Source organism: Anabas testudineus, chromosome 12 (genome assembly GCF_900324465.2).
Source record: "Anabas testudineus chromosome 12, fAnaTes1.2, whole genome shotgun sequence".
Lineage (NCBI taxonomy): Eukaryota > Metazoa > Chordata > Actinopteri > Anabantiformes > Anabantidae > Anabas > Anabas testudineus.
The window spans coordinates 15,004,529-15,027,299 of NC_046621.1; the positions used below are offsets into that span (position 1 = coordinate 15,004,529).

A 22,771-nucleotide genomic window follows, 5' to 3' on the forward strand; every position below is an offset into this window, starting at 1 on the left:
TACAGTAATGAAATATTGGCAGCTATATTTGAAATATGTATACAGGCTTAAAGACAAATGTCCACACAAATGTATGCTAAAAATCAGTTTAATGGAAACAACTTAAATTGAATAGAAAAAAATTCACACATCTACGGGGGAAAAAAATATAGTGAATCTGCCCTTTGCCGGGTGTCTGCTTTGAAAAGCAAATTCATTACGAACATACAATTTGTATTCAGAATTCAGTCACTTTGGTTCTGTCCTCATCCTGCATCCCAGCATGTGCAGAATTTCTTTTTATCATCCACTGCTCCACATAGATGTGCACATCTTCCATCCATCTATAATACTAGCTTGAGAAAGGCTCTCCATTTTGATTCCACTGTTGGATCTTGTTTGAATATAGATCCTGTCTGACTGAATGTTCCACCTGTGTGTAAACAGTCATTGCACAATTCAACCCTGCGTTCACTCTGGCTGGTCCGCCAGATCATTCTGCTCAAAGTACCTGTAGGTTAAAAAGAGAGAATGAGCATAATGACATGTAAGCAAGTTCAATCTAACATGGTATCTATCTACAGTGTATGTAAGTCAAATTCTAATATTTCTATGTTGGTCTAATTACAATAAACAAATTAGATATTGGTATTCAGGTCCCCAGACTCTTCAGTTCTTAAGTTCATACTCTCAACTTACTGTTGGACTTAATAGAACTTAACTATACAGCCTCCATAAAATGTTTAAAATGTTAAATTTAAGTTTGACAGTTTTAAATTTCTGCCCAGTGGTAGATACCTGGCAACAAGACAGATGAGCAGGTTGAGGGCAGGCAGTTTCTCATCCTCCTGACTCTGCTGTGGAATTAAAGCAGGACAGACGGTTTAAGGGTCTTCGCATAAAACAAGCAAAAAGAGCAACTTGTAGAATTCAATTTAAATTACACAGGAAAGAAAGGAGCATGTAAGAGTTCAAACATTAAGTGGTGGTAGTTCAGTGAGACGTGCTAGAGGACAGTAGAGTAGGCTGAATCCTACCAGTGTGCTGCGGAGCTGGGCACATCTCCTGGCCAGCTGTCTGATCGAGGAGTGGGCTTCAGGCAGCAGAGGCTTCTCCAGGCAAGCCAGCAAAGCATATAACCAACGGCCCTGTAACAACCATGTTCTCTCATCATCTTCCTAGTGGTGCCCTCTCTTTCACCAAGACTTGTGTGCAATCACACATCTACTGAAAATGCCAGCGATCCACCTACAGTGTAATTAGTATTGAATTTATAAGGAAACAGCACCAAGAAAATATGGATAAACCAAACTCACCAACTGTGGAACAAATTCCCTCTGCTCGAACCAACTGATCAGTATGTCCAGCACCGTCATCACTGTGGACTGTAGACACACAGAGACATGACAAAACTAATCTGAATATTGAATTAGAGGTTGTGAGATAAATAACTAAATTGGGAGGTATTATACCTGGTTTAGTCTGCTGACGATGCTTAGGAAAGGAGGGAACCCCACCTGAACACAAACACAAGCTCTAATAAAGATTTAGTTTTAGTTTTAAGTGGCAGTTTTCCTGTGTTCTTAATGACATTACAGTGTCCTCACTTTTGTTTAATAAACTTAGTAAGAACTCTATTAGACACATTATAAGTAAAATAAATAGGGTTTCATTAAATTACAACCTTGGTAAAGTCCAGTGCTGGCTCTGCTTCTGGTTCTGTGTCACACGACAAAGTGCCCAGATAGACCTCCTCCCCTAAACAAAACTTTTTCCAGCCCTCCTCATCTGTTAGCTTTGGCTGTGGCACAAAAAGACACATTAGTAAAACTATGAACATCAATTTGACACGTTAATTTAGAGTAACCTGCATGTGACTGAAACACAGTAACAGACGCCTGAAGGATAAAGAGCTCGACATGTGTCTTCTAAAAACTGAAAGAGCTTTGTGTCCGTGCTATCTCCTCACCATGTGCACATTGTCGTCCAGAGTGTGGCTGCTCCAGTGGTTCCTGTTCTTCATGATGCTCTGAAATCAAAATGCAGAAATGTTTTAGCTTGTGATGGTCAACATACTCCACATTTTGCATGACCTTAGAGAGCTCAACTCCTGTCTTTATCAGTAACCATACCTACACGTCATTGCAACACATTTAAAAAAAAAAACTGGACAACTACTGAGCTGAGCAACATCACTTTTGTTCTTCTATATCATGGATTACACTTTTCCCAGCATTCATAGATTTTGTTTTAGATTCCGTTTTTTATAATGCTGACCCCTGTCCACCAGTGCGTATAGTGTGTTTTTACCTGTCTGACATCGGAGAAGTTGCTGACTTGCTGCTGCTGCCAACTGAGACTGGGACAGAAACCCACTGGGGCAGTATGGCAACCTGCCACCTGAAACAAAGACACACACTTGTCAGACAAGTGGGAATAAATGTTCATCCCACTTAATGTTAAACATGTTAACATTACCCATGTATACTCCTCTCAAACTTCATGCATGCAGGCTGATAACTAAAAAAAAGCAGTGAATGGATTTTCATTTATATATTAAAGATCGGGTAGCTTGGTTTGACTAATTAGTATTTTGTTTCCAGACACCATAGTGCCAAATGTGTCTGTCTAGTAATATTCATCTTTGACTAGAACTGATTGATACAGCAAAACAAGAAAACACTTATTAAGCCCAATTACAACAAATGGACCATTAAGATACTTCACTGAATGTTTGTGCAGCAGAAATCTCAAAGACAGGCCTCACTGTTGATGTGAACATCTACTCACAGATGCATTAACTGTTTGTTTCTTCTTCAGTTTCTTGGGGTCAATCTGAGCAACGACCACATCTGGACACAATGACGCCTCCAATCTAATGAAGAGAAAGAAAACAACTCCATGATACACAAGTAGCATAATACACATAAAATATGTATAGCAGGAAAGCGATATTCGCTATGACATTGGCACAATGTGTCACATTAAACACTAACGTTGCTGGAAAAAGGGAATGTGGTGAACTTACTGGACCTGTCGGAGGTACTCCTGCGGGGTTCTCGGCGGTCCCTTCAGGTCCACTTCATCTGTCCTCTCTCCAAACTCAACAGGCAGAAGCCTGGGCATTAACTCCTCCACGTCCGACTTCATTTTGTATCAAATGTAAACTTTTTTTTTAATCAAAAAATAAAAAGGTGAATTGTACCCACGTACAACTAAAGCGTCGAATTACAACAAACTTGTCCTCTGGCGACCAAAACACTTACATTTAATCACGGGCGTACAACATCACACATACTAGTCGGCCATCTTGATTGTAAACGCAGAGTGATGACGCATTTTCTGCGCGCGGCCGTTGGTTGTCATGGTGATCAACGCCACGCGTGTTGCAAGCTTTTAGGACAAAGTCCACAAGATGTCCACGTTTTATCTGGCCAAAACATGCATCTGTCGCCGTGCTACTTTTTATTTATTTAGTGGTGAAAAGTAAATTATAGGACTTTCCTCTAGTATTAAACTCTGAAATAAAATAAAAACCTTTGACCAGTGAGCGGATCATGTTTTGTATTTCTAGTAGCAGTGGGATGTTAATGATTATCCCCTGCTAGCCTTATATCTTATCTCAACGCTCGACTCAACTTTAAGTTGAGTCTTCATCACAGCAGCAGCTTAGAGGCAATGTCCACTTGCCAGCAAAGCTGCTCAGAGGTTTTTTTTTCCCCCTGTTATGGATATTTTCTCTTGATACGACCTATTCGAAACACAGAAAATGGCTTTTTCGCATGCTTGCAAAATCCTGTGGTTTACAGGCAGCATTTTGGTGATTTTACCTTGCTTTAATCTGGGATTGTTGTCTGATTACAAGATCTGTGGAGACCCTGAGTGCGAAAGTAAGTCATAAAGCCACTGAATGGTGGTTTATAATATACGCTCTCTATGGCCTCTATTTATTGTTGCTGTTGTTGTGTTATCATAATGGCCTGTCTTTACGAATACATGCATTCATTTTCTGTTTTAATCGTCTCTTTGTGCCTGTGTCTATTTGCTGTGTGTGTGTGTGTGTGTGTGTGTGTGTGTGTGTAGGCCTCTTGAGCAGGGTGCAGGCTACCAGGGACCACCACGGTAAGGACTGCCGTTTCCTAAACTTCAGGCGTGGAGACACCATCTTTGTTTACCACAAACTGACTGGAAAAAGAGAAGATCTCTGGGCAGGCACAGTATGTCTTTGTCTTTCTCTCTTTAGAGTAGAATATAATGAATAACCCGTTCTATTTAAATAGTCCCTCATCTCAGGTTAAGGATAAAGAGATTAGTCTTGATTATAATACAGATGCTGTCACAATATGCCTGATAAACATCTGTGAGAATAATCAGGTTTATTTACTTTTTCTTTAACACTGTTCCACTCTGTGATTTTTGAACACCAGTGACTTTACTAATGTGCTTATATCACCCAGTAGGGCTTTGAGGTGAATACTGAGTAGTGAATGTAGAATATTTACTCAGAGGTTTAATGTGGAGTATTTTATGAGATTTATGCCTCAATAGAGTGGTATTAACTTAGTACATTTACATTTTAATATACTGCTTCTTCGTACTGTGTGACTGTAAGTACCTCTGCTGAGGGCTTGAAATTATAAGTATTTTAATAACACTGGATATCAGTGATATGGAAGACAGTTATCAATACACATACATATGACAAGTTATAAAAAAAGATCTTTAAGATCATTTCTGTAACAAATACCAGATATCATCCACACCTGCTTTCTTGTGGAACTACTGTATCTCCTACTGATTTACACATTAAATAGCTTACACTTTAAAGAACTGAGAAAAAGAAAACTAAAAAAAAAAAAATGTTTTAAATGCTTTACTACTTAATTCTCCTCTCTGTGCTCCATCCTCAGTTTATTTCTGATATCTGTGTTGAATTGTGGAACTGTGATCAATGCACCGATTGCTTTTTATTTCAGATTGACAGACAGTTTGGCTATTTTCCAAAGGATGCAGTGCAAGAAGAGCAAGTTTATGCGACAACAGAGAAAGTAGTGGAAACACAGGTAAATTGGCATTGATTTGAGTTGCTCTTCAGTTTAGTTGTTTTGTCTTTCATAATCACTCCACCAGGTGAATGTAAATTAATAGAATAAATAGCAAACTGGTGTGTGATATAGTGTTATAGATTTTATACCTAAACTAGTAGTTGTTGTTTGAAAAAAATAGTCTGATTAATGAAGCCACCTCATTTCATGTCATGTTTCAGAAATCCGATTTTTTCTGTATGGATGAGTCTGGCTATCCCATTGACTCCAGTCACCTGGACAATAATGAAGATGATAATGATGATGATGATGATGATAAGAAAATCCAAAACCGGGAGTCAGAAACCACCCAAACCATTGTGCACGCTGACGACACCAGTGCTGAAAGTCCTTCAACATCTACCGATCCCTTTACGGAATCTCCACAGCAGCCTGGTGGCACATCAACGGAAGAAGAGGAAAACAAAAATGTCGGTGATACTGCTGCCACGACTCATGAGGAAACACAAGAGACTCCTGCGGCTCCAAGTGAACAAGGTGGGTCTCTTTCTTCTTCCTGGCTTGGCTCTTCTGTGACAGGATGGCTAAGTCTGGGAAGAGAGGAACAGCCTGGTAATGTGGCCGAAGAAGAGAAGAAAGATGAGAGAGAAGAGGCACAGGCAGAAGCTTCTTTAACTTCATCTGTGACTGGATGGTTGGGGTTCGGAGGTGAAGAAAGACCTGATGACGCTGTAAGCAACGGAGAAGAAGATAAAGAAACTACAGCTTCCTTCACTTCAACCATGACTGGCTGGCTTGGCTTTGGAGAGGAGAAACAAACTGATTCCACAAAAAAAGAGCAGCATGCGGAAAGAGAGACAGATGAAGAAAGTGAACCGAAAGAGACATTCAGAAGCAGAAGGATGTCACTGGACCTAGAAGGCAGCCAGTTACAAGAAGAGGAGAAAGAGATGGGGACGCTGGACTGGCTTGGAAACGGACTGTCGAGCACGCTTGGGTTTGGCGTGAACAAACAGAAGTTGGAGCCAGTCGAGGAGCCAAAGGAAAAGCCAGTGTCTACTTCTTGGCTAGATATCGGGGTAGGGGACATTTTGGGCTTTGGGAAATCTACTAGTGAAGTTGATGAGAGTACATTAAGTGACTTTAAGGACAGAGAAAAGGATGCAGCCTTAGAACAAACAACAGCCTTGGACAATGGGGACATCAGTCAATCACAACCTACACAAACAGAGGAGGAAAAAACAGAACCAGACATACAAAGACTGGAAGAAAAGGTTGGGGTTGAAACTATACCTGAAGTGGGAGATAATAGTATTAGCAGCAGCTCCAGCAAAGACACAAATAAATCAAATGTGGAACAACAATCAAATGATCAGTTTCCCCAATCTGAAACAGAGACTGCCACCTTAGCACCTGAAGACGATTTTAATAACAACAGGGATGCTTCAGATGGCAGCAAGGGAAGCATTTTACCTGTTGATGCTGCAGCCAGATTTGATGAAAAAAATAGTTCCCCTCAGACAATGTTCGAGGAAAAGTCCCAGGATGTAGGTGAAATGTCCTCCATGATAGACGAGGGAAAATCTGCAGAAGATGAGGCCGAAGAACATCAGATGCACAAATCAACAGGAAATGAGGGTGAGGATAATAACAGAGAGCCAGGAGAAGAGGAAATTAAAACAGTGAGCGACAACAACGAGGATTTATTTACACAATCTGACACTGATTTAGGCTCTGACATATATTCTATAGATTTAAAGGAGCAATCTGTATTGAACATTATGGAGGGCAAAAACGACCAATTGCAAAGTGGGAAAGGAGAAGGTTTAGAAGAGGCCAGAGCCAAAATCACATATCAGGTCAGTAACATAGAAGAATCCAGTGTGGCATCTCTTGAAAGTGGTGCTGATAACGACGGTCATGAACATGAGAGGAGCAGTTCAGAGGCAGACGTACTTCACACAGAAATTTACACAACTCTGACAGATGAATCAGCAGAACAAAGTCAAGTTAGTGGTAACACAGAGGAGAGCAGAGGAAAAAATCAGTCTTCCTTAATGTCAGGTACCACTAAGGAGGGACTTGAACCAACCCACAGTGAGGACGACAGTGTAACAGCCGATGCTGTCGATTTAGAAATAGACCCACATGATGGTGAGATGGTGCGGAACGAAGACGCAAATACTGTTGAAAGCAGCTCTCAAGAGTTTGAAACATCCCACTCTGCTAATATAAGCACTAAAAGTTGGGATGAAAATGCCTCAGAGGACCAAACACTCACGGTCACACAAGACAGCACAGATCATGACTCTGGGTCTCCCAAGGCTAAGGAAGTGGAAGTGTTAAATGAAGAGCAGAAACATGAGGAATTAGAAGAGGTAGTGGAGGAGAGAAAGCAGGAGGAAGATGAGATAGGGGAAGAAAAGAGGCAGGAAGGAGTGTACAAGTTAGAGAAAAAAGAAAAACAGGAGGATATAAAGAAGTTAATAGAAGCGGAGAGGCATGATGAGAAGGAGGAGGTAAAGGAAGAGCAGAAGAAGGAGGAAATAGAAGAGTTACAGAAGGAAGAAAAGCAGGAGGAAGTGGGTAATCGAAAAGGAGAGAAGAGGCAGGAAGAGACGGAGGAGGTAAAGGAAAAGGAATATCAGGAGGTGAAGGAGTTCAAGGAAGAAGTGGTGCAGACGGTGGAAGTAAAGGAAGAGGAGAAGCAGGAAGGCTTGAGTGAGGTGGAGAAGTTAAGGGAGGAGGAGAAGCATGATGAGGAAGAGGAGTTAATGGAAGAAGAGAAAGGGGTTCTGGTGAGGGAGGTAACAGAGGAGGCAAAGCAGGAGAAGACAAAAGAGGTACAGGTGGAAGAAAAGCAGGCAAAGGTGGAAGAGTTAAAGGAGGAGAAGCAGGAGGAAGTGCAGACATTAAAGGAAGATGGGAAGCAGGAGGAGTTAATGGAAGAAAACAGTTCAAAGGAAAAAGAAAATGAGGAAAGTGAAGAAAAACACGTACAAGCACCTGATTTGGAGAAACAGAAGAAATACACTCATGACATCAGCAAGCCAGAGTCAGAAAGCAGTGAGGAGGAGACACATGATGAGAACGTGAAGCCAGAGGAGGAGGAGAGGGAGGAGGAAAAGACAAAACGTGAGACGGTAGAAAAGGTTGAGGAGAAAGGGGAGGTTGTGGAAATGCAACAGGTGAATGATGGGGGAGGTGAGAGGAGGGAAGAGGAAGAAAAGGAGAGCCTTAAATGTTCCAACAAAGATTGCCACCAGGCTACTGAAGATGAATCTGAGAGAGACACAAAGGAAAACATGTCTGAGGAGGAACCAAGTTCAGCAGACAAAGTGCCAATTCAGATATTAGCAGACAGGACAGGAGCGAGTGAGAAGATACCATCTGAGGGTACAGAGATAAACAGACTAGGAGAAGAACAAAAAGAAAAAACATCAAATGATTATGAGGCTGATGAGCGAGAAAAGAGCATAATGTTAAATGCAAGTGGACATGAAGACATTTATGGTAACAACTCTAACATGTCTCATCATAATGGTTTAGAAGCTGAGCAGATAAGAGCTAATGATCAGCAGCCTGGCCACCATGGACTTCCTAATGAAATGGATCATAGGCCTGAAACTAAAGAACAGGATCAGGTGGTTAATGCTGATCTTTCTGATGACCATATGTCCAGTCAGGGATATAGGGGACTTGAGCTCGAGGTCAGAAAAACTAGTAGCAACAGGATTTCCCCTGATAAAATAACCTCTGAGCATGAGATGGAAAGTTTGTCTTCAGCTAGTGACCCTGAGGAAATTCAGACTGAGCAAACCTTTCCCCACATATCTCAAGATGGTTCCTCAGTTCCAACTGGTGATCACAATAGAGATGTGGTAGTAGAGCATCAAAGAGCAGGAGCATTTGGTCTTTTCAAAAATGCCTTTAGCTTATTCAGCCAAACACCTGTCACCAAAAGTAAGGAGCTGACAGAATCCCCTCCGAGTTTGGACACAAATGCAGCTGAGACATCTCAGCCACGAGCGTCTCTGACTCCTGAACGAGAACCAGATTCCACACCTGATTCGATTCACGTTCCAGTGCAAGGTACACACAGAGAATCTCCTGTTAGCATACCCACCGAGCAGCACAGACAACCTCCTCCCACTCCTCAGGTCCAGTCTCACGTCGCTACTCCGTCTCCAAGCGCAGAAACCCCTCTCCAAACAAAAACCCTTTCCAAACATTACAAAAACCTCCTCAGCCACGCCAGTGTGGATGAGATAACGATTTTGTTGGATCTGTTTGGGCGACACAAGCTGCAGTTTTTGGATTATATGTTGGGCAGTTCAGAAACTGTGACTGATGATCCCGATAACGATGAATCTATACTGTCAGACATAGAACGACTTTTGCATCACCACATGGAGACACTGGTTGCTCCTGACATGATGGCTCCTCATGCACCTCAGGAGGATGAGCAAAAGACTAGAACTCTTATTGCTCTTCAGAAACTAGAAATGCTAGTGGGAAAACTGAGAGAGACATTCAACACAAGAAAATCAGAGATCAATAAAGCAAATCTTCAAGGTACTTTCTGTGTACATTGCCTCAACAATCATAGCCAAAGCTATTGGTATTCTGATCTGTTTTAATATTTGAGTTTAGCTATGGTTTTGGGATTACCTCTTGTCAATCAGAATGCATGTGTTCCCCTGTCAAATGCAGCTGAGGCCAGCTGTGTCAGTGCATCCTGTTCAACTCACAGTCAAGATAAGGAAGAGTCAAGGAGGACACAAGATTCTTCTGTAGCCCAAGACATCAACACCCAGAGAGATAAGTGGAATGCAGTGGAGAAAGACAATGAACAACTGGGTGGTGTAATAGGAAATGCAAGAAAAACTGAGGATTGGAAGAGAGATGAGAAGAGAAGTAAAGAAGAGCGCGTGTTACCTGAGTCCCATCCTCGCATTCAGCAAGGATCACCACAGCCACTGGAAGGTATGGATGACTCTGGTATCCCTTAATCAAGATGGATTAAAAGATGATTAAAAGATATTAAGCGATAACATATGAGAAGGAGCTGCTCGACCTGCTGCATCCTCATTCCAGCGGCACACAACCTCACAACCTTGGACCATATGGCTTGGCCACAACATTATGTTACACTAGTACATTTATGCTACAAAGACTGAAAGCATTGAGTTTAATTCTAGTAATTTTTTGTCTAATCAATATACATTTCTGTATAGATAGAGAGATTATATTCTAAATTGCATTATATGGATTTCACTCTAACTCCAGGGACACTGAAGCAAGTTCTGGATGTGGTTCATCAGATCGCCAAAGACTCAGTCACTCATGCTCATGCAGTGAGAAAGCTCCTCATATGGATTACTGTGCAGGTAGGGAAACACTTGTTTTTCTTTCAGCAGACAAATGTAGTTATCACTAAATGATCTGTGTAATTTGTTTGTCATAAACCAGTGACAACAAACTATGAAATGCAATGTAAATCAACTATCCCCTACAATATGATTTATTGCACAGTGTAGCGATGTCAGATGTGTAGTTAGAAGAATGTTTCATCATTGCAACAAAAAAAGAACAAAATAACAATTAAAAAATAGAAAAGCCCAAATGCTTGCTTAAAATCTTAATGAAACTCATAAGGGATTTTAGCACCAGTTCATTGGTGCATTGGTGTTTTTTTTTTTTTTGTTTTGTTTTTTTTGCTGCACAGTCTGATGAGCATTGATTATTTACAGATGGTAAAGTCACGATGGATCCAGTCATATCATGTTTACTCAGGAAATCTAAGCCAAGGTGTATAAAGGCAGACGCTGAATCATTTTTATTGCCACCTGGGTACAGAACAACTGACTGATCAGTCATACCGTGTGTGCAAACTGTGAGGCCTGGTTCTTTAAGACGCTGGACTTGTGACATGTTGATCTGACTGTACCTCTGACATTCAGCTTTACCTACGTCTCAGCTGTCGTGCTGGCTTCGCTCCGTCCACATCACTCACATTCCCAAATGCTGGTGTGTCTGTTACACACCGAGAGCCAGTTGGCGATCACCCAGTGCTGCAAAGCCAAATTGTTTCAAATGGTTTGAGAGGCCTGGTGGTTCTTTAGTTTCAAATGGACGAAAATGAACACAGTTCGGTGAGTAGATGATTTGGGACTGAGCCTCCTAATTAGTTGGTATTAGCCTGTGTGGTCGTAACTCAAAACAGGTGGCACCATTACAGTAGCTCTCTAGAAAGGGTACTTACTTTATGTTACTCATATACAGTATTGTACAATTTAAACACAATACTGACAATAGTTTGTTTATCATCATGACACCTGTTTTGCTCCGGTGTCACTTTGAAAACACTCCGATGTGCCAGTGTGGCATTTTACAATTGGTGACGTTTCGAGTGAACCATTTACGCCAGCGGGGGTGTAACATAATCTAAAGTAACTTTTACAAGCCGAAACAATTATTATTAGTAGCTTATTTATTCCATATACATGATCCATGTGTATCTTCATAATTTTCAGTATTGGTTGTAATTATGAATAGGTGTTACAAGACGTTTACAGAGAAAATGAAAATGAATCCTACCTATGACGTTGCAGCCGGACTCTTAAGCGTCGGTGTTGTGAAGAGGATGTGAAGTCGCCGCTATCCCGGGTTTGTTGATAGCTATAGTTTCTGCTCCCAATGTCGGTAGAAATACATTGATTAACTAAAATAGCAGCCACATGAAATAATTTTATAATGGCAGAACCTCCGTCAACTGACCAGTTGGCCAGCACAGCGCTCGAATTCCAGGCGACGGCAGAGGCTTACTACACCATCGCCGTGGAGAAAGTGAAGGATGTACGTTATGTGGCAGGTTTCGTTAGCATTTTCTAACTAGCATCCCCAGCTGAAACAACGTAACGGGCTGTCACGTAGCATTAATCAAAAACTACTGTGTCTTGTAATTTTGTAACCCTCGTTTTTTTCTACTCCTGCAACTGACAACACTATTTAAAAATTCATATAGGTGTTTTTTTCAAATGTGTTTGTGAATGTTCACAGAGCTAGCGTTAGCATATAATGTTACCAGTTAGCTACCCACTTGACTCGTCACTAATGATTTCTTTTTTTTCGGCTCTCTGCTGTGTCGATTTTTTTTTTCCTATAAAAATCTAAAAGAAATTATGAAATCTAAAAACTATAACTCACATGCACAAAAGTGCAACTGAATATCTCTACCATAACTCATGTTCATATAACAGCTGTTTAGTAAACTGTCAATGATTTTAACTAGCTATTTGCTAGGAGATGACTGGCTGGCGTACTCACTAACGTTTGTGCCTATATTTAACATTAACCACAACTACTCAAATATAAAATGAGAAAACAGTTTCGGTCATGAAAATACGGAAGCATATATTCCCCCATTGACGCAACAGTTGTTTCAAAACAATACGTTTAATGAAAAACCTCTGACTAAAGGGTGAGGATAAGCCAATTACAATTACTATAGCTTTACTTGAAAAGATATTTAATTGTCTGTTAGAATATGGCTTTGCTCAGATGTCCTAAGTAGAACTGGTTTGCAGGCTCGTCTGAAATACGCTGCCTGACCAAAAAAAAAAGTCACCACCTGGATTTAACTAAGCAAATAGATAATATCCTCCCATTGTATAATTACTGCATGGATGTTTATTTTTTTGTTGCCAACAAGTTATTCAACCTTAACTGATGCAGTGAGTAGCTCCTGATTTCCTAAACAATCATGTCTAAAGACACATCCTGTTGTCGTGGAAAAGGTGGGAATCAGTTTCAGAAGGGTCAAATTAAAGGCATGAATTAAGTAAAGAAAAAAATATAATGAGATTGAGATTAAGAACTGTCCAATGGAAGAAGGTCATGTGGTCTGATGAGTCCAGATTTACTCTGGTAGTGATGGGAGCATCAGTGTAAGAAGAGAGGTGAGTGAAGTGATGCATCCATCATGCCTTGCTCCTACTGTACAAGCTTGTGGGGGCAGTGCTATGATCTGGTGATTTGCTGCAGTTGGTCAGGTCTAGGTTCAGCAACATTATGAGATAAAGAATGAGGTCAGCTGACTACCTGAATATACTGAATGATCAGGTTATTCCATCAATGGATTTTTTCTTACCTGATGACACGGATGTATTCCAAGATGACGATGTCGGGATTCATCTAGCTCAAATTGTGAACAGTGGTTCAGGGAGCATGACACATCATTTTCAGACATGGATTGGTCACCACAGCGTCCAGACCTTAACCCCATTGAGAATCTTTGGGATGTGCTGGAGAAGACTTTACTTTCTTGGTGAAAAATGAATGCAACTCTGGACGGGAATAAATGCAGTGACACTGCAGAAGCCTATGGAAACAAAGCCATGGTGATTGCATTCCAAGATCAAATTTAAAGGTGGTCCAACAAAACAGGCAGTGTACTAAGATGCTAATCCTACTGTGCATAATTGATATTCTTGTATGTATGTTAAAAACAGAGTGTAGTTTTTTTTTTTTGCAGAATAAAGAGAATAACGCGTCTTATTTTAGCTATATCATACATTCTCTGTTTGTCCAGGTTGTGTCAGCGCTGCCTGATGACATCAGACCTGGGCCAGACCTGTACGGGTTGCCATGGGAACCGGTCATCATCTCCTGTCTTGTGGGGCTAGTAACATTGCTATTGTTCACCTGCAGATGTTACAGCTCTGTGAGTTCACAGCTATGTATATATATTCACAGTATATGCATTTGTAGTAGTACTGATGTTTCAAACACTCAAGAGGACACACTTGATCAGTCCTTTCAACAGCCCTTTTATTCCTCATTGTTTTTTGTCTTATTTCCTCACAGATCAAAAGCAGAATGTATAGAAGTAAGTTTGCATTATGTATTCCTTAATATTGTGTTTTCATGAGTGACAAAATTAAACTATTTTATAAATGACTGAAAAATAATTAGAAAATGCTTATAAACTTCCCTGTTTATCAGGTAAAGAGCGCCGGATGGCTGAACAGGTGGCGCAGCTACTGGATGAGAAGTGTAAAGACCTCGAGACTCTCAGTAAATGTCAACAAGAGGTGGGTTCTAGTCCCTAGTTAATTATAAACCTCGAGACTCTCAGTAAATGTCAACAAGAGGTGGGTTCTAGTCCCTAGTTAATTATAAACATAAATTAAAATGTTGATTAAATGCATAGTTGTTGTTGTTGCTGTTGTGGCTCCTGGTCAGACTTAATCTGTTTTTTTCTTAATTAAATGTCTTTTGCAGTATGATGAACTGGAGGATTCACTGAGGGACAGTGGAGTCTTGGCCCAAACTGAAAAAACAGAACATCTGGAGGTTAATACAGAAAAAGACATAAACAAAACTTTAAAATATATAAATTATGTTTTTCCTTTTGATGGTGTAGTTAAAGTCAAAACCTTCCTCTTTTACCTCCACATCTCTCTCTTACACATGTATTTTCTAAAGATATTTTTTGTCCTCCTTCAGATCAAAGCCAGGCAGATGGAACACGCTAAAAGGGAGCTGGAGAGGGACATAGGACAACTGAAAGGTCAACTGGAACAGCAGCGAGAACATCGGATAGAGCAAGAAAGAAGGGTAGGAACCAGTGCAGTAATAACAGCAATGTTGTGGAAGACAAGTTAGCTGTACTACGTGAGAGTGTGTTGCAGTTTTATTATAAGTGAAATCTTTGGTTATCCTTTCAGATAGCAGTGCTCGAGGAGAGCATGAAAACATTAGAAGATGAAACCAAAGACCTCCAGTCACAGGAAGAACAGGTGCTGTCCTCTATTCTTATTATTTTTACTTGTCCTTTACTTTCCAGTTCTCTTCCTTCTGCTACTTTTTCTTTTCCTCCTCTACTTTGCTCCCCTGTGCTTAATTTACGTTATCACTGTCTATCTGATTGTAGGCACAAACTACATTGAAAGTGTACAATATGAACAGTAACAGACTACACAGGAACCTGGAAACAGCTGGAGAGGAGAATACACTTCTACAGGAGAGCAATGCTCAGGTAGGATGTTGTACACACACCCAGTTTGTAAATTAGCAAATGAAGCTGCCTTCCTTTTGCGTAGTTGAATTTGTTCCATTTAGTCCATCCAGTCACATGCTACATTTTTACTAGATCTGTGGTTTCCTTTGTAAAACTTGTGTTGTCTTGTCTTTTCTACTACAACATATATACAAGTTCTCCTTCTTCCTTGAACCATGATTTAATTTCTCTGCCTGTCTCTTTCTGCAGTTGAGGCAGCAGGTAGAGGGATGGGCAGAAAGAGTAAGTGAGTTAGAGACTGAGATGAGGAGGTGTGAAGTCGCCTACAGCGGGATGAAGCAGGATGTGGCCAATAAAGATGAACGTATAATGGTATGGTCGGTTGTAGCATTGAGTATATTAAATTGTAAAAAGCTACTATATATTGTCCTTGAATTAGCTATAAAACTATTTCAGACAAGGAACATATCTCTAGCTGCTACACAAAAAGAATGCAAATATGAAAGGGATTTTTGGTTAAAAAAACAACAACTGTATGATTAACCGTTTGAGCATCTTAGGCTGTTGTCAAATATTTGTTTGTGTTTAGTCCCTGACAGACCACCTGTTAGGAATGAAAGCTTGGGATTCAGACCTGGAAAAAGAGGAGGGTGAGGGGGAAGGAGGAAAGAAGGAGACATCTAATGGGACGGCAGGAAAAGGAGAGGAGAGTGAAAAAGGGGACATAACAGACACACAACGCCATCTCCAGAAAGTCCAGAAACTCATTTATGCTGCCAAGGTACACAATTCTACAGTATTTATGTAATGCAGGTTCACAGCAATGCTTAGATCTGGACAATATTTTGTGTTGGGGAACTCTCATCTAAATCCAGTTTTTCTAATCCATTTCTCAAGAGGGTCTGAAGAGTAAACATAACTGAATAACCTTATCCAGGATTATAGCATTTTACATTTACATTTAGTCATTTGGCACTTTTAATCAAAGTGACTTACAAGTTAGGTACAACATCCAGTAGTCATTTGATGTTGGATGTTTAGCACTGTGGACCTTTGAGCTATGCTAAAAAGGTTTGTTTGTGTTTATACACAGCTGAATGCAGATCTCAAATCTCTAGATGAAGACAAGGACAGAGTATTTGCCAAACTGAATGATGAAGTTAAAGCTAAAGAAGACCTGCATGGTGAGTAAAGTGCAACAAAATTCATGTTTGTCCCACCTGTCTAAGGCTGGCATCTGACACAGAACCAGCAGGTCAGGAAAAGTAACAGAGATAAAGCACAATAAAGTGTGTTCAAACTGGTTTGTAATTTTTCGTTTTAATTTTTTCATTTCTAAAAAATAGTTGATAAGGGATGTTGTAAAACACGGATTTCACTGATATAAATCTTTGCATGTGTGTGCAACTGTTTGTGTTTTTCCTCTAGAAAGCATTAAGGAGCTGGAGAATGAGAAATTATCTCTGCAGTCAGAAGCTGAGCACTATTCAGATCAGGTATCTGATTGTATAAATATAATACTGTAATATTAGATTAGATATATTATATAGTCCTGCATTAATTTTCATTCTGAATTAACATTTAGATTTAATATGTTCATGTGTTCAGGTGCTGCGGTTACAACAGAAACTCCAGATTATGACAGAAATGTACCAGGAGAATGAACTCAAGCTGCACAGGTACAGTACAGATGTGAATGTGTTTGAGTCCAGCTGCAGCTGTAGGATGTTAGGAAATTAAAGAGAATGCTGTTGAACATTTGTTTGCAGACTGCTGACAGTGGAGGAAAGGGAGCGCCTGCAAAAAGAAGAGAAGTTGAATAAAGCAGACAAAAACATTGCGTTGGCCATAGAGGAAGTCAGCAACTACAGGTAGCTGCTTCTGGAATGTATTACTGAACACATGTAGTAAGAGTCTGTAATATCCTAAAGGCATTTGTGAGTCTCCACTAAACACACACAGCCTCACTAGTGCATTGTTACGTTTTCTTAGACAACGAGCCGAAGAGATGGAGGAAGAGCTGGAGAAAACTAAACAGTCTTACCAGACCCAAATATCTGCACATGAGAAGAAGGCTCACAATAACTGGGTTAGTACAAAACATACAGATAAAGACCTGTGTTATTCAGTCTTTACAGTCTAATAGATGTGGTGTGGCTGAAATTGATCAGTGATGACAGTCAAATGAATGTTTCCACATTTCCTGTCTGACACTGCAGCACACACTCAGACATGCTCTGACATTTAGCGACACACATTTGGTTTCTTTATCTATAATGTTGAGAGAACTGAGATAAATGACTTGCCTTTTTAAATGTGAAGAGTTATGTTACTGATCTTGGCTTAACCTTCCAGCTGGCAGCTCGAGCAGCAGAGAGAGATCTAGCAGACATCAGGAGAGAGAATGCCCTGCTCAGACAGAAGTAAGCAGGACTTAATACATAAAAACACACAGTGGTACAATTTCAACAGCTTTATTCCGAATATAGGCTTTATGAAGTTTTCATGTGCTTCATATTCACATGTACATATTCACAGGCTAACAGACACACAGTTTAAACTGGATGCAATTGACAAGGATCCCTATGCCTTGGACAGTCTGGCCCGACCACTGCCTTTTCGAGGTTAGCGTACACACTCACGCATTATTAAGCTTATAGTATATCCTGTAGCTGATGAACCCAGTAGGTCAGTAGAGCCACTGGGGCCCCAGATTTCCTTGACTTTGCTCTCACTAAGCTTTCTTTCACCTCTAGCTGAAAGGTCACCATACGGGCCATCTCCTCTCGGACGACCAGCATCTGAAACCAGACCTTTCCTCTCTCCTCCTACGTTAATGGAAGGACCACCTACTCGATTGTCTCCTAGAGGTAAACACACACACACCGGCTAACTGAAAGCATCAGTCTATAAATATACAGTTACCGGTAGTTGGAACTGCAAATCAAATTTAAGTAGGTTTTCTTCTTTTTTTATTGTATATACAGTAGATCTGCAGAGTTCACAAAGTCATTACACGCAGCATGTTGGTGATGAATTGCTGGTTGTAGCACAATGAAGCATAGATGCTTAAATATCTGTTGTGGCATGATCTGTACGCTGGCATGCTGTGTTTGCTGTGTGAGGTTTATAGGGAAAATGTGTAATGTGTTGATATGTGATGTTGGTTTATTTTGGCTGACATGATACTTTCACACTTCCTCTGTCTCTCTCTTGTTCTGACCTAATTCTTTGATTTGTTACCTTTGGCCTGTTGCTTCCTCTTCATCTCTCTCTCTCTCACTCTTGTCAACATCAATTATCACTTCATTCCCCTTTCCCTTCTACCCTTGTTTCCTTGTTGTCTCCTTGATCCTTTCTTCCACAGTGGCTCGTGGTCCAGTGGAGCCCCCAGGAGGCCAAGGAGAGTTGGAGCGGAGTGGTGGTCCTCATTCAGACAGTGGCTCCATCTCTCCTACGTGGGAGAGAGATCGCAGGGGCCCCCTACTAGGACCCCTTGGGCCCCCTGGACCTATAGGACCTCCAGGTGTGTATGTGTGTGTGTGTATGTGTGTGTACAGTGGCAAAAAAAGTATGTGAACCTTTTGGATTTGTGTTGTTTTCAACATTTTGTCTAATCTTCATCATAATTCAAAATAATAACACAAACAAATTCTGATCTTTCATGTCGTCATTAAGAACAACCATAGAAACCTCATAGTGCTAGTGGGAAAGGTATGTCAACCCTTAGAATAATAACCTCAAAAAGCTACTTTAGGATGAAGTGGATGGCCAGTCAAACTAACCTCAGGAGCACAACAAACACTCATCCATAAGGTAAAAAAGCAACTCGGAGCAACAACCAAAGATTTGAAGGTATCATTGGAACTGGCTAACATCTGGGTTTATGACTCTACAGTAGGTAAAACATTGAACTAGCAGGGTGTTTGCATGTGGTCCCATATGACAGGACACCACAAAGGAAGCTGCTGCTCAATAAAAAGAACATTGCTGCTCACCTGAGGTTTGCCAAAGAGCACATTGACACTCCACAGCAGTATTGGCAAAATGTTTTGTGGACTGATGAAACTATATTGAACTATTTGAAAAGAACCCAAAGCACTTTCAACATTTCAAAAGGTTCCCATGCTTTCTCTTGCCACTGTATATGTAAGAAAGGGAAAGACACAGATTGTAGAAGGTTTTGGTAGATGCCCACAGTTAACCACTACTGACTGCCCTCTGAACTTATTGAAGATTTCGATTTAGATCATAGTTACCAGTGATTACTTTTGAGTTTGAGCCAAAACTAAGCAGGTAAGTGTTTAACTTAGAGGTGAGTTTTGATTTGTCTCTTTGCACTACCATGGTTCTATCTGTGTAAAACCTATAGTTCAAGATAGCCTAAATAAAAAAAGAAGCTCTTTACTGACAATGTTATGATTGCAAAGTGAGAATCAGCATTTAGTCTGCAGGAAGGATCATACTTTTTGTTTTTTTTAATGTCCTCACTTCAGCTGGATTTCTGCTGGGCCATATGCTGTTAACACTACAGTGCGACTTTGTGTTGCGTGTCTTGCACCGTGATTGTTTTGTGGCACGATATTTCAAAACCATTGTAAAGGCAGGAAAGCAGTAGTTGTGTCTGTTGCTACAACAGCATGCACAGTGCTCGATATCATTATTACTTGCATCTGTACTAAAGTCATGTAAAGTGAAACATGCCCATGAATGTTAAATGCATGGTGGCAGTGCACGTGTGTAGTTTCTAATGCATTTCAAAGCAAACTACAGTGGTCTATACTATAAAGCTCTGTGGTTTATAGTATAGTGGTTGTCACATCATTTGTTACATCATCCTTAAAAAGGAAGTCCAGTTGCAATGACTCAACTTCCAGATAACTTCACCTGAATAACTGAGAATCCTGAAAACACAATTTAAACAGTGTGTTGATGCATTGGTATGTAAATGTATCTAAATTGAGCTCATCACACTTCATACCCAGTGTTGTTAATGTCAAAAATGTCAACATGACATTTGCTGTTTAATTTATTAACAGCTGTGGAAAGAGTTCTTGGCCTTAGTGTCGTCTTTCTCTCTCGCTGTGTCTCTCTCTCAGGCTATATGTTCCCAGAACCAGGAGGTCCAATGTACAGGAGACCTCCACCTCCTCCAGGAGCTGCAGGGATTTTGCCTCCTCCTGGCTCTCTGCCACCTGGCCCTCCTCTTCCCCATACTAGGGGTTTCCCATCTGCTGCACCACTGGGACCTCCTCACCCTGCAGACATGGCAGGTAAGTCAGCAGCTTGTCGTGCCTTCAGTAAGTCTGTCTGTTTGTGTGATACATGTCTTACTAATGTATTTACTGACACTTACTGAAACTCCATTCATGTGTATAAATACAAGCTAAATTTGTCTGTCAATGCAGATGGCCCATACAGAGAAAACAGGCTTGGACCCGGTGAACAGGAACACAGAGAGGTAAAAGATGTGTACGTCTGTGTTTGTGTGTGCGCGTGCTTTAGAATGTGATATGTTGTGTTATGATACCGATGCAACATTTACCAAATTGTATGTGTATCTGTGTCTGCGTGTCACTAGTCTGGTCCTGGTGATCGGAGAACTCCCCCTGAAGCAGATCCAAGGATGGGTGGCCCACCCCCTTCTGGACCCCCAATGGGCCCCATGGATGGTCCCTTTCCTCGTAGAGCCCCCTATGGACCTCCACCTCCTGATTTTTATCCACCAAGGGGACCTGGGGGCCCTCCTATGAGACCTAGTAAGCAGTTGCAGTCATCTTCAGGTTATGAATCATCATATCACTGAACATCATCAGTAAAATTTACTCTCTCTCCCTCCAGTATGGGCTCCTCCACCTCCAGGAATGATGTTCCCTCCTCGTTTTCCCCCTGGTGGACCTTCTCTTCCACCTGCTACTCATCCTTACTACGCTCCCCCCATGCGGCCCCCTGCACCCGATGGGCTTCCAACTCCTTCCACGGGTCCTCCCCCTCCTCAGCAGTCCCTCCCTTCCCCACCACACAGCCAGTCAGCAGAGGAGCACACAGCCTCACCTGAAGACACAATTTGAGCCTCACCAAGTTTCTACTTGAGCTGTGAGATGATGCATTTCTGGTTAAATTTGAACTTTGTGGTAGATGGATGGCAGCAGACTGCAGTTTTCCACCTCTCTATTTTCTGTAGGATGTATTTGATGAAGAGTTCTAGCAGAAGAGAAGCCACCAGTTTTCATCTGCCACTTAGTTTCTGTCTGTCTGCTTCTGCTCAGTCTTTCTCCTGTATTCACGTCCTGTTTTCTCTCTACTGTCTGCTTTCTTTCTGTTGCTCTCAGTCTGCCCTATCAACATCCAGCTACATACTCTGTGAGGTCGTGCCACTTGTGGTGGAGTCACAGTGAACATAACTAGGCTTTCATATGTAATCTCACAGGCAGTCTAATCTGTGGGAATGTTGCCATGTGAACCACAAACAGTTGCTTGGTTGCTTGATAATACTGGAAAAGTTTTTAATGGGACTTAAATTGAAATGTGTGTGTATGTAGGACAGTGTTTTACATACAGCATCAGTTTTATCCCAGCGACACAAAAAAGAAACAACCTACCAGGGAAGGACTGTCCTATTTGGGCTGGAGCATTATATTTTGTTACACCAACACATTTGCCTTTGTCATGTACATTTTTAGCCATTTAGAATTTGCTTAGTTAATCACCCCGTTAACAACGCCTAAATCAGATCTCACCACGTCTTTTATCCTTCGTAAATGTTCCTCAGAGGTCAAATGAGACTGTTGAAATATAAGCGCATATCTTAATTTTAATGGCTTCGCTGTAGGCTTTGAAACAGCAAAGTGTGCTTTCCATCAGGTTACAATGACTTACGTAAGCCCTTTGCTTTTTTAAATGTGGATTACAGAAGCCATTTTCTGTTCAAATAGTCCGTGACTCATCGTGTCAGTCACACAGTGTTGAATTAAAAGCACTGACTGGGGAAAAAAAGCAAACATGAAAGCTAGAAAGATCACCTATGTGAATTTTGTAAAAAGTGATTATGAATATATTAATAAAGCCTGTCTAATAGTGTCTCCATATTTCAATAATAATTATGTTTAGTTAGTTTTGTATGGAATTGTACAATCAGCAATCAGCAGCTGCTGTGAGTAACAGGACATCAGGGATTTCTTGATCAACCTTTCATTTAAAATTGTACATAGACATGCAATGGAAGTTCTGTAATAATGGTAAATTACTCCTTGCTAATGATTTCAGTATTCTTGAAACCACTTTAAATTATTGCAACCTAGATTGTACAGCACAACTCCTTTGTAATGTTACCTAACCAAACTGTTGTGTCGTTTTAGACATTTATAGCAAGTTTGTTTCAAAATGAGCCGAACATTTAAATAGATTTGCAAGTAAAGTAATCTTTAACATGAAATGTAACTGGTAACTACCGGGTATTATCACAGATTACAAAAGAGCTGACTTTCTGGTCATTGTTTGCAGTTTTAAACTAGTCTTTGAAAAAAACTCTACGTATGTGATATGTTCTCTAAGTGACCTGAGGGTGAACTGTTGGGTGAATTAATACAGATGGCAGCACAGAATAAAAAACAGTGTGGACATTAACTTGTTTCTAATGTATATTACATGCATATTACAAGCAAAGTTAGTTAGCTGCCAAAATTACTTGCACAGAAACTCACTATTTTTTTGTGACCACACA

The 22,771-nt window shown here is 40.7% G+C and overlaps 2 protein-coding genes across 3 annotated transcripts; one reads left to right on the top strand and one right to left on the bottom strand.

Moving 5' to 3' along the window:
- Positions 1-72: 72 nt before the first annotated feature.
- On the bottom strand, positions 73-3,290 carry gemin2 (gem (nuclear organelle) associated protein 2). 2 transcript variants are annotated; one of them, XM_026353870.1, is made up of 11 exons: positions 3,246-3,290; positions 3,008-3,146; positions 2,770-2,854; positions 2,290-2,379; positions 1,949-2,008; positions 1,664-1,780; positions 1,452-1,496; positions 1,296-1,364; positions 1,017-1,127; positions 778-836; positions 73-490 (listed from the first exon to the last, which is right to left on the bottom strand). In XM_026353870.1, the coding sequence occupies exons 2-11, from the start codon at positions 3,127-3,129 to the stop codon at positions 451-453; spliced, it is 798 nt and encodes a 265-aa protein (XP_026209655.1). In that variant the 5' UTR covers positions 3,130-3,146; positions 3,246-3,290; the 3' UTR covers positions 73-450. The 2 variants fall into 2 exon arrangements, with proteins under 2 accessions (XP_026209655.1, XP_026209653.1); XM_026353868.1 differs by having other exon boundaries at positions 3,008-3,290.
- Positions 3,291-3,544: 254 nt separating this feature from the next.
- On the top strand, positions 3,545-22,130 carry ctage5 (CTAGE family, member 5). Its single transcript, XM_026354155.1, has 28 exons — positions 3,545-3,869; positions 4,063-4,196; positions 4,956-5,042; positions 5,246-9,599; positions 9,738-10,010; positions 10,314-10,414; positions 13,618-13,749; positions 13,893-13,914; positions 14,031-14,119; positions 14,310-14,381; positions 14,535-14,645; positions 14,756-14,827; positions 14,962-15,066; positions 15,298-15,420; positions 15,638-15,829; positions 16,142-16,232; positions 16,477-16,544; positions 16,657-16,727; positions 16,818-16,919; positions 17,041-17,137; positions 17,404-17,471; positions 17,587-17,672; positions 17,805-17,918; positions 18,416-18,574; positions 20,148-20,321; positions 20,457-20,509; positions 20,630-20,807; positions 20,890-22,130. Exons 1-28 carry the CDS (start codon positions 3,749-3,751, stop codon positions 21,117-21,119), a joined length of 7,479 nt encoding a protein of 2,492 aa, XP_026209940.1. The 5' UTR covers positions 3,545-3,748; the 3' UTR covers positions 21,120-22,130.
- The last annotated feature ends 641 nt before the right edge of the window (positions 22,131-22,771 follow it).